Raw genomic sequence first — 15,362 nt, forward strand, 5'->3', positions numbered from 1 at the left:
TGAGAGAGAGAGAGAGAGAGAGAGAGAGAGAGAGAGAGAGAGACAGACAGTGAGACAGTGAGACAGTGAGACAGTGAGGGGCCACTGTCCATTATCCTCACTAGCAGACCACTCAGGTACTGTGAAAAGTCTCTCCCTTCTTGTTAGAGGTCTGAAACCAGATTGTGGTTATGCCGTTTATGGCTCATTGATGGACGGTGGGAAATTTTATTCTATGTCATGCTAGGGTTTAGTTAAGTAGTCGATAAGAAGAACACTATAAAGACTTATTTTTGTTATTTTCAATAAACTAAATATTAATTAAAACTTTTGTTTCAGCTAGTTACTAAGCCAATTCCTCATTTAAATAACTAATATATACAAACAAAATGACTGCTTTAACTTTTTGAAATAAAAGTTAATTCAAAATTATAGTGAAAGCTTTAATAGTGTATGTGATACTAAAATAATGTTGTTTTATGCAAATTTAAGGCCTTTAACGAGTGTAGTGCAGTGCAGCATTTGTTCTACAATTAGCATCAAGCTAGAAGCTACACATCAGTTTACTGTGTATGAAATTGCATACTTCTTTTACTATATATACATGCTATATAGTACGTTAAAAACATTAGAATATACAAATTAATATTTATTCGATAAACAGTATGCAATGACCTACTACTTCTGACAAGATTTAGAAGTGCGCATCCGATGGACGAGATGCTATCCCGTGAGGTCACGTGAGAGAATTCGTGAATGGTAATAAAACGAAAACTAAAAAGATAAATATTTTCTAATGAATCAATTTGTTTTACTTGCAAAAATGTTGTATACGTAAATGCAAATTTTTGTCTATAAAGCCTGTTTCTTATTTTTTGTAAAGATTTGAAATATTATTTGGATACAATCTCTACCTTCAGCAATGTCAAAGCTTTAATATCAATAACACTGTGTGAATCTTACAGTATTGTCTCTTTTCGATGATACCCAGCTGACTATTCTATGTGACCTTTTATACATCACTGTAACCTTGCTTAAGGTCAGATTTAAAGTGTTTCATTGTAATTTATATTACCCCTGGCATCATTTTTTGTTTCTGTTTTTGTTTTCTTTGTTCTGTTGTCTGTTTAGTTGTTATAGGATTTCTACCTTTTCTGTTTATTTGTGTAGTCTTGTTGAACGATACAATAAAAAGAAGTAAAGCGACAACTAACGCAGGTAGGTCATGTGATAATGACAGTTGGCGGATGAAGTATGTTCAAATTTCTTTCATACTTGCATTTATACTATATAAAACATACTTTTCTGATGGTCGTGTAGTAAATTCAAATTCAGATGTAGTATCTACTCGAGACACAGCTTAGATCAGGGATGGGCAAACTTGATCCTCGAGGGCCGGTGTCTCTGCAGAGTTTTGTTCCAACACTAGTCAAACACACCTGAACAAACTAATCAGTGTCTTCAAGATCACTAGAAATCTATAAGCAGGTGTGTTTGATTAGAGTTGGAGCTAAACTGTGCAGGACACCGGCCTTCCAGGACCGAGTTTGCCCACCCCTAGCTTATATTGTAGTTTTTGTTTAAAACCAATTATAACACAATAATCAAGTGCGACAATTGCAAATTAAAGTGCCTTTGATTATATGATAGCTAGAGATGACCGCTACCTGCTTACAGGTAAAAAAAAAAAATTACAATTCTGTCATCATTTACTTTTCGCTTGTTTAAAACCAATTTGAGTTTCTTTTTTTCTTTTTTCGATAAGAAAATCATTTGAAATATGTTGGTTGCTGGAACCCATTGACTTCCAAATGTATTTTTCTACTATGGACTAGGCATGGGCCAGTATATGATTTTGGCTTATGATGACCTTGTATCACGGTTTGACGGTATTTTGGTTACAGCTCTAAACTATATTCTTTGTAAATGTCTTGATAAAAACTACAAGTTTTTTCCTTTTTGAACACAATATATTTTATTTTGAGAGACATTTATAATATTTTGTAACAATAAACATGTCAGGCTAAGTAATTCTAATAGATCATGAACTTCTGCCCTCTTTATTAGTTTCAAAAACACTAATTTATTTGCAATTTAAAAAGGCAAAAGATACTATTGTCTTAAAAAACTAACAAATAACGTAAAAATAAAATCCTACATTTAGCGTTGGAATGGTATGATAGAAAATGTTGGCGGTTTTAAAAGCTTGACTTATCCAAACCACTGTTTACCTTGAAAACCGCTATCGCCCCATGCCTACTATAGACTTCGATGCATGGGTCCCAGCAGCAAGCATTATTCAAAATATCTTCTTTGGTTCAGTGTAAGATAGAAACACAAAAACAATTTCAACCACATGAGGGAGAGTAAATGTAATTTTCATTTTTGGGTGAACTACCCCTTTACATATCATATATATATATATCATCATAGTAATATATGTCTAATTTAGCTCTGTGTCATCACTAGAAATGCTTCTCTGTTGCTCATGTAGAACTCAAAATAAGGGAACAAGATGCTATTTTCCAGAAGGGCAGGCGTTATGATCACGTAATTGATCACGATTACAAATTAGCGTTCTCTGACTCATACCACTCGTAAATGAAAGAAAAAGACACACAGAGCTCTGTATGCTTTTCCAAGTGTTCATATCGCACATTTCAATGGACAATTAACAGAAATATTAATATTCAGTTAACTGAAATATGTAATAAAATTGACACTAAATCTTTTTTCAGTGATACAATAATGAAAACAAGAACATTCATTGTATTTTATTTTCTGGAGTGTTTTTTTGTTGTTTTTACACTGGTTTTTAAAGCAGCACCAGTAATCTTGCTCTCTTGAATAGCTCCAGTGGGAGCTATTGTTTTGATTTAAGACTATCATTGCAGTGTACATTCGCACCACTTATTTATACTCAGTGTGAAAGACTCTTTACTATGTATTTTCCTATAACACTTAACAGTTAAAGTAAAATTTAGAACATTTACAAAGGGTAAAATAAAAATTTATCTTTATTTTTTTCAGAAAATATATTTATTTCGATTCTATTCACTTAAATTTTTCACTGGATGTCAGTAACAACAAAAGCAACCCATGCAATGAAAAAAAAACACTAAAGTAATTATTTTAGAAATTAAGCTATCAGTAATAAAATGAAATGACATATGGAAAATGTATTGAACACACGTAGAAAGGAGTGTGAAAAGGCATGGAAAGCCCAGAAAGCAGCTGGAATCTCCCTATAGTTAGAATGCAGACTCACCCCTCATCTGTGTAAATTAATATTAGCTGCTTTAGTCCAACTTCTACTTTGCCAGAAGGATGAAGATGAAACCAGGGTGGACATTTCAGCAAGACATGATCATATACACAGGCAAGAAACTCTCGGTTGGTTTCAGAAAGGAATAAAGCTGCTAATGGCTCAGCCAGTTACATGACTTGAGTCTAAAAGAAAATAAGAACTAAAGGGCAGAGTTTAAGAGGCGTCTTGAAGCTGTCATTTCTGAAACACAAAGCATTAAGTACATTTAAGTAATTGAGTGCCATTAGTGCCATTGCATTGTTACACAACTAGTTTTTTCTGGATTTGTTTTTTGTTTTGTTTTGTTTTATTTGAATGTTTGGACTGTTTTTTTTTTTTGTTGCAAAAATCTGGTACAATTTCATGCTAGCAGCTTCTTTAGAAATATATTTACATGGAAAAGTTATGATGTGTATATAGGCTGTATCTGAAATCACCATTAATGCTGGTGGCTCTTAACCAAAGGGCAAAAAAAAAAAGAAGAAGAAAAAAAATATGTGCATTAAGTAAATTAAAATGCTACAAAAAAGTGACATGTTTTAAATTACATATCAGCTTGAAAGCACTTGAAGATGAATATTAGAAATACTAAAGTATATTAATCCATGTTAAAACTATATAGATTGTGCATTTCTGCAGTTCCACTGTAAAAACAAAATAAAAACAAAATACCCCTACTTGAGATCCTTGTTTTGTGATGCTGTACCAAGTCAATGCACATCTTGGTTTCTTACTGTAGTTAAAAAAAGTTTTTAATGGAGGCTAATATTAGACTACAAATATTGGGAAAAGTATGGTTCGTATCACTCAGCCATACCCAAAAATAGGGGGTGCCCTTATACTGTATGTCCACCAATGGAAACTTGATGTCATCTTGTGGTGAAAATGACCTGTGATTTTACTACAAATAAAACTAAAAAGACTAGTTATTGTGAAACTATGATGACCACCATTGAACCATTTTTAAACACCCAGTTAGGTGGCATGGTAAACCCGTTGGTACACACTTTACTTGAAGGGGTGCTCGTCATGAATTGTTATATAATCTTGACATGACAATTGATACATTTTATTTTTATGCATTTCCAGATTTTATGTATGCTTATGATGACTGTCGTTACATTAATTTGCTCAGTTGTCATTTTTAACAACTATCTGTCATAAACATGACTTTCATGAAACCATTCTAACTGTCAAGAATTTTATAAAAGCGTCATTAATATTTTTTCTTGACCTCAAATGCAGTGGTATAGATTGAATTTGTCATTCAAATGTCATTAATACTAATAATGCTGTTTTAAGATTATTTAACACAGCGGCAAATTCAATTTGTTCCACTGAAAAAACGTGATCCAAAAATATTCATGATGATATTATAATGACCTCATGGCAGTCTTGTTTATGACAGATTAATGGCAAGTTATGTTGTCTTAGTAATTCCATGTTGTTGTGACAAAAAACAATGACGAATTATAGGATGTATTTATGTCATAACTAAGACATGAATGAATGAAAGTAGTGACAGTTGAAATAAGCATGCATAAAATTAAGCCCTTCTTATTCATGATGTCATATCATGATTTGATTATTTAGTGACTATCCTGTAGTGACAATATATACAATGCATCTGGAAAGTATTCATAGCGCTTCACTTTTTCCACATTTGTTTATGTTATAGCCTTTTTTCAAAATGGATTAAATTAATTTATTTCCTCAAAATTCTACACACAATACCAATGTGAGAAAAGATTTTTTGAAATTGTTGGTTATTCATTAGAATAAAAAATCTGAAAAATCACATGTACATAAGTATTCACAGCCTTCGCTCAATACTTTGCCAATAATTACAGCCTCAAGTCTTTTTGAATATGATGCCACAAACTTGGCACACCTATCTTTGGGAATTTTTGCCCATTCCTCTTTGCAGTATCTCTCAAGCTCTATCAGGTTAGATGGGAAGCGATGGCATACAGCCATTTTCAGATCTCTCCAGAGATGTTCAATAGGATTTAGGTCTGGGCTCTGGCTCGGCCACTCTGCAGCAGTCTGAGGTCAAGAGCACTCTGCAGGTTTTCATTCAGAATGTCTCTGTACATTGCAGCTTTCATCTTTCCCTCTATCCTGACTAGTCTTCTTGTTCCTGCTGCTGAAAAACATCCCCACAGTATGATGCTGCCTCCACCATGCTTCACTGTAGGGATGGTAATACCCTGGTGATGAGCTGTGCCTGGTTTTCTCCAAACGTGATTCCTGGCATTCACTCCAAAGAGTTCAATTTTAGTCTCATCAGACCAGAGAATTTTGTTTCTTATGGTCTGAGAGTCCTTCAGATGCCTTTTGGCAAATTCCAGGCGGGCTGCTTCCATCTGGCCACTCTACCATACAGGCCTGATTGGTGAATTGCTGCACAGGTGGTTGTCCTTCTGTAAAGTTCTCCTCTCTCCACAGAAGAACACTGGAGCTCAGACAGAGTGACCATTGGGTTATTTATCACCTTTCTGACTAAAGCCCTTCTCCCCCGATCACTCAGCTCAGATGGCCGGCCATCTCTAGGAAGAGTCTTGGTTGTTCCAAACATCTTTCACCTACGGATGATGGAGGCCACTGTGCTCATTGGAACTTTCAGAGCAGCAGAAATCTTGTCTCGGAGGTCTACAGACAATTCCTATGTGTTCATGCTTGGTTTGTGCTTTGACATGCACTGTCAAACCGTGGAACTTATATAGACAGGTGTATGCCTTCTCAAATCATGTTTAATCAACTAAATTTACCACAGGTGAACTCCAATTGAGCTGCTGAAACATTTTAAGAATGATCAGAGGAAACACAATGTACCTGAGCTCAATTTAGAGCTTTACGGCAAAGGCTTTGAATGCTTATGTACATGTGATTTTTCAGGTTTTTTATTTTTAATAAATTTCCAACAATTTCAAAAATTATTTTTTCACATTGTTATTATAGGGTATTGTGTGTAAAAGTTTGAGGAAATCAATTAATTTAATCCATTTTGGAATAAGGCTGTAACATAAACAAATGTGGAAAAAGCGAAGGGCTATGAATACTTTCCGGATGCATTGTATGTGTGTAAGATAACAGTTTTTTTTGACTGACACATTGATATTTATGTAAAAAATGTCTCTTTCTGCAATTTTTAAAGGAAAGTAACGTGTAGGTTCTATGGCTGCAATTTAGTTCCAACCCTAATTAAACACACCTGATCAAACTAATTGAATCCTTTGGGCTTCTTTGGTGCCTACAGATTGGCGTGTTGAAGCAGGGCTGGAACTACACTCTGCAGGACATATGCAAGCCTTTTTCATAGAAAGGATAAGACACTGGCGGGACCATGTGCAAAATATTATATTGATTTTCTTATCAAAAACGTCTCATCTCATAAAAATCTGTCTACATGCTTACGTTTTTTTTTTGTTTGTTTGTTTTCACTGTAAATTATTGAAAAATTGACTCCAAATTGGTGAAAATTTTTAGAAACATCCCTTTTCAAATGTGGAACAGTTAGTTATTTTTTTTTACTATGATTTTTCTCTGCAAAACGATGTGTGTTTAACTGACTGAATGAACACCAATAGCTTTTTGTGATGCAGAATGGTTGGACATTTCTCAAATAATGTGTGTTTTTGTTCAGGTGAAGAGCGTGCATTGTAAAGCTGGAGATACAGTTGGAGAAGGAGATTTACTGGTGGAACTGGAGTAACATCTCATCTGCAGGCATTAAAAAGGCCATCAGTTGCTGTGGATGAGGAAACAAAGACACTAATAGAGTAGATGGAACATTCCTCCACATGTCCTTTGTTCCCCTGTGGTCTCTTTTTTACATTATGACTGTAATACATCCATCTCACTGGAACTGCTTTATTCCAGGGAAAGAAATGTCAAAGCGATAACATTCTCTTGTGCCTTGGCCTTCAATAGGAGGTTTTCTTGTTTCACATGGAATCAACCACAGTTTGACATCATCATTTGTGATTGTTTTAACGTATCTTTAAATACAGTCAACGAAAACTGTTGACACACTCCTTCCCCCTCACCTCGGTGCACATTTAGCATTGTTCAGAGGAAGTGCTGTGAATGTTTGCCATTGCTCCAACTCAGTTATTTTAATTATTAGGTTGTTGTATGCAATGAATTTTTCTGTTACATGATTATGCAAACACAAGTGTTAATATATATCTTTCACCTACCAATCACCATCAATCCCACACTCGTGTATATTTATACCACACATATTTCTGTCATCAAATGCATTAAATTGGTCAAGAGAATAATATGCCTACATGCATTTGTGGTTTGTTTCTGCACAAGTTGGGTTTAAGTCTGTAGGTGTGCTATAGAGACAGTTTATTTGTTTCCACAATTCAAATAGAGAAACCCAGAGGAGTGGACCATTAAAAGATGGGAAAGGAAGATAATATTATGAAAACTAACAGCCAGCTGTGATCAGGCTTGGATATTGTTGCTGGTTCCTGTTTATGTAGCACAAAGCCACTTACTGTCTGTATTTGTATTGAGAAAATGGAATAAAATGGGATTAATGTAAACATTCCAAGTGCTGATGATTGCTTGAAACCTTCAGGCCTGGAAAGGGAATCAATTGGAAAGCATGAAATGCATTACTGAAATTAATGATTTGATTGAATATTCTGCTTGGCAGAAGGAAATGATGCCGTCAACACATTTCTCTCTTTCCAGAAGACAAACAGACTTCATAAAACCGGTTTGATTTGTCTTTTTTTTAATGTAGCAACCTTGTTTTCTCTCGCATATTTAACAAATGTAAACAAAATAAGTCAGTTGATCAAGATTTGCCTCAAATTGGGCAGCTTTTTTGTAGTAGTAGTGGTAGTTTTGATGTACAAGACTGTCAAAGTCAGAGATGATTGATTTCCCTTAAAAACAATTGTGATTGTAAACAGAATAGTTTGATCCTTCAATATCTCTTTCGGTTTTAAAAGCATTTGGACTTGCGTTTTATTGCAAGCGTCAGGCTTAAATGATAAACAGATTTTAATCTGAAAATACGACCTGTAGTAATCTGAAAATCAGTTAGTACCTCCGGCTCTAAGCTGTTTTAGTTCAGAAGAGCGTCTGTCGGTGTAGAAACGGGATTGCATTGTTGAATTTGTGCTTCAGAATGAACAGCTCTGACTGTGGCCTTGAGCTGACAATAAACACACACTCACTCACTCACTCACTCACTCACTCACTCACTCACTCACTCACTCACTCACACACACACACACACACACACACACACACACACACACACACACACACACACACACACACACACACACACACACACACACACACACTCACACACTCACTCTCCACTGACCCCTGACCTTTCTGAGTGGCTCACATACTTTACAGTATGCAGCTATATGGCCATAATCGTTCTTGCAGCCACTGCGAGAGAAAAAGTAGTTTGGTTTTCTTCAATACTGTAAAAATTAGAAAAGACAAACGGCTTGAACCCAGACAGCAGTGCACCGGGTCAGCGAGTAACACTGTTTAATTCTGCTCCATCGATCCTTAAAATAAGTCGCATGCAGGGATTGAAGTGTAAACGAAGCATCAGACTGTAGTGACTCTCATGACCAGTTCTCGGTTGCTGTTGCTGGTTTGTCCGCGCGGCTCCTGTTGCCTGAGGTGGCTGAGGAGATGAAGGATGTTGTAAGCACAGTGGTGGTCTGGCAGAGAGGGCTGCCCGTTGCTGGGCTCAGATGAGTCCTGCGGCTCTGTCGTAGCACCTGCTGCCGGTGGGATGGAGTTTGTGGTAGGGGTGACTGTGCCCGCCGCGGCTGCTGCAGCTGCAGCCATGAGGGAGGATGTGGAGGTGGAGGGTTCGCCTTCAGGGCCGCTTTGCCCCATGCGGTGCGTCAGCGGCAGAGAGAGGGTCCGGAATGTGGCACCAGTCTTCTGGTGGTCCTCATTGTCTTTGACCTTGTCGTAGTTTAAGACTTTCCACTGCTGATTGACAGCCTGCCAGCGGTTAAAGATGCGAAATACAGACGGTCCTTCGTGGACAATCAGGGCTAAAAGAGAAAAAGATGAACTTGTTAATTTACAAAATAAAAGCTTGTATGCACATAATATACACAGAAATGGAAAGTTATTAGCCATCCTGTGAAAATGTTATTGTTTTTCAAACATTTCACAAGGACTTTTACACAGTATTTCACTTTTTCTGTTAGTTTGGTTGCAATATTTTTTACGTTCAAAATGATTAGCCCCTTAATGCCTCATTTACACTAGGGTCACTTGGGTTATCTGCTGCAAACACAGGGGTGTGTAATTTTACAGCACAGATGATACAACCAGCCTCTGAGAAAGCCGAGAGAAGATCACGTGAGCTCTACTGGTGTCCTACTGGCTGTCATTTAAAAAAAGTCTCTCTTCATTTGCATAGTTGAAGGATTCTTAACTTTGTCACATTGATGGAGACTGCTGGTCGCCAACAGTTGCTGTTGCTTGCATAGACGGACAGTGTTGGGGCAAGTTACTTTTGAAAGTAGTGCATTAGAATATTGAGTTACTCTCCCAAGAAAGTAACTAAGTGCGATATCTGCGTTATATTACTTTTGAGTTACTTTTGTGTTACTTTTATTTACCTGGCTGAGGTTTAATCTCTTTTAGAACTTGCAGGTGGGGTTTTTTCACTTTTTTTATTGAGAAGCTCTGCATTTAACAACCACCCATAGAACCTACACGTTACTTTCCTTTAAAAAATGTAGAATAAAATTATATTTTGAGAACTTTTTGAACCCAGAGCTCTACATGTTGTATGTACAGATTAATGAAAGCATGTAAAGTAATGTGTTTGCTGCTTTTGAATGTTTTGTGTTATTAGTTAAGTGAATTCACTGTCCATTAAGAGTACCTGCAAGAAATAATTTAAGGAAAAAATGATTTTAAACCTTTAAAATTTTTTATAAAAATAAAAATAATAATTGAATACATTTCTTAATGTGGCCTTAACAAATGTGTAAATAGTTTCCCAAAAGATTTTTTGTATTTACTATATTACAAAACGTAGTTGCTTCTACAGTAACGTTAGACAGTGGCTGCATCTCCTCAACAATAAAAGCAATAAGCATTTTTATTTTAGTCGAATTTATTGTTTGACCTGGAGAACGTGAACTGATGTCAATCATTTGTTGTTTAGCTAAAGGTGAGGTGTGGGTGTAGTGCTTCGAGAAAAAAAAACAAAAAAAAACTGGATGCAATGTTGTGTTTCTTGGAGTTGTTTTATTTGCACATAATCTACACAACAACAATCACTTTCTTTCCTTCGATGAGTTCAAAATAACAAGAATCCATTACAAAAATGTAAGTCTCTGGCCTGCTATTCTGACTGTCTGTAGTGATGACGGGTGATTTGCGAATTAATCTGTTTTTTCTGGATTTTCTAAGTGAAATGGTCGAACCAGTTCATTGAATTGAACGGAGCTGTCATAAAAAGTTTTGCGTCTTCAGTAAGTAATAGCATAAAACCCCCTCTGACTCGAAATCAGGCCATATCTTTAGATATTGAATCAGTAGAACAGTACACACTCATCTGCTGTAAAAAAGGAGACCTGATGATGATGATGAGAGTGAGTCGACAGTCTTTCCTCACAGTAAACTCTCTCATTAATTGTGTAATTCAACCTGACTAGAGTTATTTTTTATTTCACTATATGTTTTTTGAAGCCAATTAAGCAAGGTAAAAACTAACTTACATTTTTTTTTAAGTAACTCAAATAATATGACTTATTTTTAAAAGTAATGTAATCGTTACTTTGGAAAAGTATTGTTACATAACGCACGTTACTTATAACGCATTATCCCTAACACGGTAGACAGAGGTCATGGGAAGTCGGTCACTCTTTGTTGAAATAAATGGTCGCTTGACGCTTTGCAGCTGTGTGTCAATCGTAGTGTAAATGAGGCTTAAGAATGTTTTTTTTGTTTGTTTGTTTTTTGACTTGACTGACTACAGAGCAAACGACTATTGCCCAATAACTTGCTTATTAACCTGATTTGCCAGGTTAACAAAATTAACCAAGTTAAGACTATAATTGCACTGTATTCTGAATCCTAGTATCTTATGTACTGTTATCATAGTAAATGACATCAGTTTTTAGACAAAATTTATTAGTAAATTTAGATTGATTATTGAAACTATAGTTTAGAAATATTCTCTCCCTTAAACATCACTCGAGAAAAAAAAATAATAATAAAATTTACAAATCGGCTTAAGGATCGCTTTGTGCATGTGTACTTGTATATTTATATAAAAATACACACATGCATCTATAGTCAACATTTGAAGTCACTTGTATATAATTCCAAATATGTTAAAAACAATTGTATATTTTTGCTTATGTATTTTTGTGTATTTAAACTGTATATGCATAATCAGTTTACACAGCACACACATTGATAACATTTATTTATTTTTTTTATCATTTGACAACGCTTTATATTAGTGTCAGTTTTCAAATGATGTCTTAATAGATGTATAGCTGCATATGTTTCTCTGGATTCACAGTTTCTAGTTTTGCCTAAGCAAAACATAATTTATGCTTTGCTCTGTAAAATACAGATGACATTTTTTAATAAATTCTAAAAATAAAAAAAACATTGTCATTTAGATCATAAAATGACAATAGTTAAAATGATCTTACAAAAAATAGCTTTTATATTACATACAATATTACATAATTACACAAATATATATAAGGTAATCTGAAGTCATTTAACTCAGGGGTTCCCAAACTTTTCTGCCTGCGATCCCTAAAATAACAACCCCAGTGACTTGCAAATCCCCAAATTCCTCTGAGGTGATTATAAATATACAAATGTTGCTAATACAAACAATAGACCTATATAAACAAAAGCATACTGACAACCCAAAAAGTGCAACAAATTTATTTTTAATGTAGTTGATTGCCATAAAGCTGTCAGAAAGTTTAACCTGTTGCTATAAAATCAATCTGGTGCAGCTGACGCTATTGCTATGTTATTAATCTAACGTAAAACACAACGATCATAAGAAAAAAAAAATTAAAGGCTAATGGCTTTTCATTTGCATTTAGTTGTTTTTTTTACAATTAAAAACTACTATTATTATCTTCTGTGGGTTATGGTTAAAATATTGTAATAGTTTTATTCTAATAAATTACATTTTATTAAACAACTTTTTTTTTTAAATCACCTACGACTTCCCAGTTGGTCCCGACCCCCACTTTGGGAATCACTGATTTAACTAATTTCACTATAGTATTGTAGAAGTTATAATAAAAAATGAATAAATAGAAGTGTGAGTTCATACTGTGATGCAAGAACATGACAGTAATGCTGCCCTCAGTTGACAGAATGCGTGATCTGTAACAAAGCACTGCCATGGTCACCAGTGAATACTAGGAAATATTACACTGTAGCATTGAGTGGAACAATATTGGACAAAGTATTCCAAACTAGCGTGTACTAATTCATAGCTCCAGTTATCAATCATACTTATGAGTCTCGCAGATAAACCTCTGCAGCATTTGAAGGTTTTTTATTCTCTTGCTGAATACTTGTACATTTAAAGACTTCTATTTTCCAGGGTTAAAAAAATCCTTTTTTTTTTTTTTTTTTTTTTACATCTTACAATCTAGTTAAACATCCAAATGCCATTTTCCAAAAGGCCATTATGACAATTTACATGAACGACAGGCTAACTGAATTAACATTCCTGTAACGTTTGGGTACTTGTTTATTTAAAACAAGTTCAGTTCAAATGGTGCACCAGTTTTCAGTATTTAATCAGTTTTGACATTTCACAACCTCTTAAATCCTGCATAATTCTGTTATTAGAAAGCAGTGGGTACCTTGAGGCTACAAGGTTAATGCTAACATTTTATTCTACAGACGGAAAACAGTTTACTTCAGCGTTTTAATTGCAAAATTTAAAGTCTTAATTGCTTCATAGTTAATTATAGGCTCAGTTTGATTTGTTTCTTTTTACATCTCGGTTGAACACATTATATTGGTTTCTTCAGGAGCACACTATAGAAAGGCAGCGATGATCTGCATTCATTTTTTTATTTGACAGCAGGTTTCCCTCTGAAGTCTGTCAAGATTTCTACATTTACACACACAAACTACTACACTACTATCGTTTCACTCTCTGAGCTCTGATGACAGTGAGGCTCAAATATTTTTTTAGGGACTTTGATTGCGAAGGTTTTTTTTTTTTTTTTTGTGAAGTTGAAACAGATCTGAGAAGGCTGTGAAAGGCTAGTGTTCTCCCTCGAGCCCTGAGGTTCTCCACTCACAATCAATGAGACAGACCACTAACAGACGTTCTCACTGTACTCTGCAGACCACTAAAACAAGCAAGAGTGTGAAAGGGTAATAATAGCCCACAGTTTTCAATTGACTTCTTTTACAACCACCTAAATCAAAGCTCTACCCTTACAGAAAACGCACATAGAAGAAAAAACCCACCAGCTTCACATGTGTATTTATATTAAAGGGATAGTTCACCCAAAAGATAAAATATTCGTCATCATAAACTCACCCTTCGCTTCTCACAAACATGTTTGGTTTTAATATGTTATTAATGTTCCAAGTGTGCACATTTAATAAACCCACAATCCTTATCATTAATAAAACATAGGACAGCGTTCACTTAGGGCTGGGCGATATTGCAAAAAAACAATTATCACAATATCATGGTTCATATCAGTCGATATTATTAATTATTGAATATTTTTTAACAATACATTTAGGTACATTAGGTTTGTTTTTATTTAACCAATTTATTTTTATTTACCAACATCACTAAGGCAAATAGTTTTAATAATAGTCAAAAACTAAAATATTTAAACAAAATATATCATCTCGTTATAATAAAACTGTTGGTATTTAACTAATGGTAAGCGTAAATACTGAACAATCAAAGCAAACAATCAAAGCAAAAAAAAAAAAAAGATGTGAATAATAATACAGTAAACCAGAAAACGATGATAATCAAATCTGAGCTTTCAAGTAAAAGCACTAACCATCATTATTCAAATACACACTGCAACATTACAGATTGTGAAGTTGAATGACTATATTACCCCCTATGAATCTTTCAGTTGGGTGCAAGTGCACAAAAAAAGAAACCAAAAAGCACATCCTTATATCTTTTTTTATTTACAATCTCCACACTGCTGCTATCCGGCACACATTTTTGTGTGTTGTTATTCTGAACTGAAGTGACAAGCGGGAGAGCATGGTTTCCTTCACCATTTTCAATGTGCTTTGCACTCGCATTCCCCTGGCGTCTCTTGTAACTAGGGGACCATCAAGTGTTTTCTCAGAGGATGACAAACAGACAAACCATTGCTGCAGCTTTGATGCAAGTTTACGGAAAAGGGTAAAAAGTGCTGCAGTGTTTGAGTGCACTGTGTTAGTCTGAGGTAATTAGTCTGCCGTTATTACTGAAATGTGTATATTTCATACAAAGTGTGAAGCAGATTGGTTGGTTCTACTTGCATGAATCGTGGTGCACACGCAACATTTGGAAAAGTTGAGATGTTTTCAACTAGGTGTGGCTGGAAAATGCAAGTGTGTCACGTGTGCGCTGCTTGCACATGTGCACGTCCCTCCCATATGCACGTTGTGCAAGTCAGACACCTCCATTGAAAAAGACAAACCTACACCTGCTTATAACTGCTCAGCAGCCACATCTTAATGAAAACTATAGCCTTCATACCGAAACTTCATACTGTACTTTGACAATATTGACAGTGGTGTTCGGTCAATAAATACTGATACCAATTGTATCGCCCAGCTCTAGATTCTCTCTCCATTAATGGAAGCTAAAATTACAGGTGTTTGAATAAAACAATAAAAAGATTTTTAAAAAAATGTTAGTGCTGGACAAAAATGAATCACGATTTATCACATCCAAAATAAAAGTTTGTTTTGACACAATAAATGTGTGTGTATTGTGTATATTTATGATGCATATATAAATACACACATGCAAGCATATATTTGAGAAAATGTTTATTTATATTCAGATACAAAATATACA

At 35.0% G+C, this 15,362-nt stretch overlaps 2 protein-coding genes across 3 annotated transcripts in view; one reads left to right on the forward strand and one right to left on the reverse strand.

The window, feature by feature from the left end:
• Positions 1 to 7,846, forward strand: part of pcca (propionyl-CoA carboxylase subunit alpha) — a 93,480-nt gene extending 85,634 nt beyond the window's left edge. The window contains 1 exon segment of the mRNA NM_001002746.2: positions 6,933 to 7,846. Coding sequence (NP_001002746.1) covers positions 6,933 to 7,001 — 69 coding nt within the window. The 3' untranslated portion in view covers positions 7,002 to 7,846.
• A 929-nt stretch (positions 7,847 to 8,775) lies between these two features.
• marchf4a (membrane-associated ring finger (C3HC4) 4a) overlaps positions 8,776 to 15,362 on the reverse strand; it is an 86,091-nt gene continuing 79,504 nt past the window's right edge. For both annotated transcript variants that reach the window (XM_088649505.1, NM_001045411.1), the window contains 1 exon segment: positions 8,776 to 9,342. In XM_088649505.1, coding sequence (XP_088505631.1) covers positions 8,882 to 9,342 — 461 coding nt within the window. In that variant the 3' untranslated portion in view covers positions 8,776 to 8,881.

The sequence above is a fragment of the Danio rerio genome, chromosome 1, assembly GCF_052040795.2.
Source record: "Danio rerio strain M-AB ecotype USA chromosome 1, GRCz13ab, whole genome shotgun sequence".
In the NCBI taxonomy this organism is placed as follows: Eukaryota; Metazoa; Chordata; class Actinopteri; order Cypriniformes; family Danionidae; genus Danio; species Danio rerio.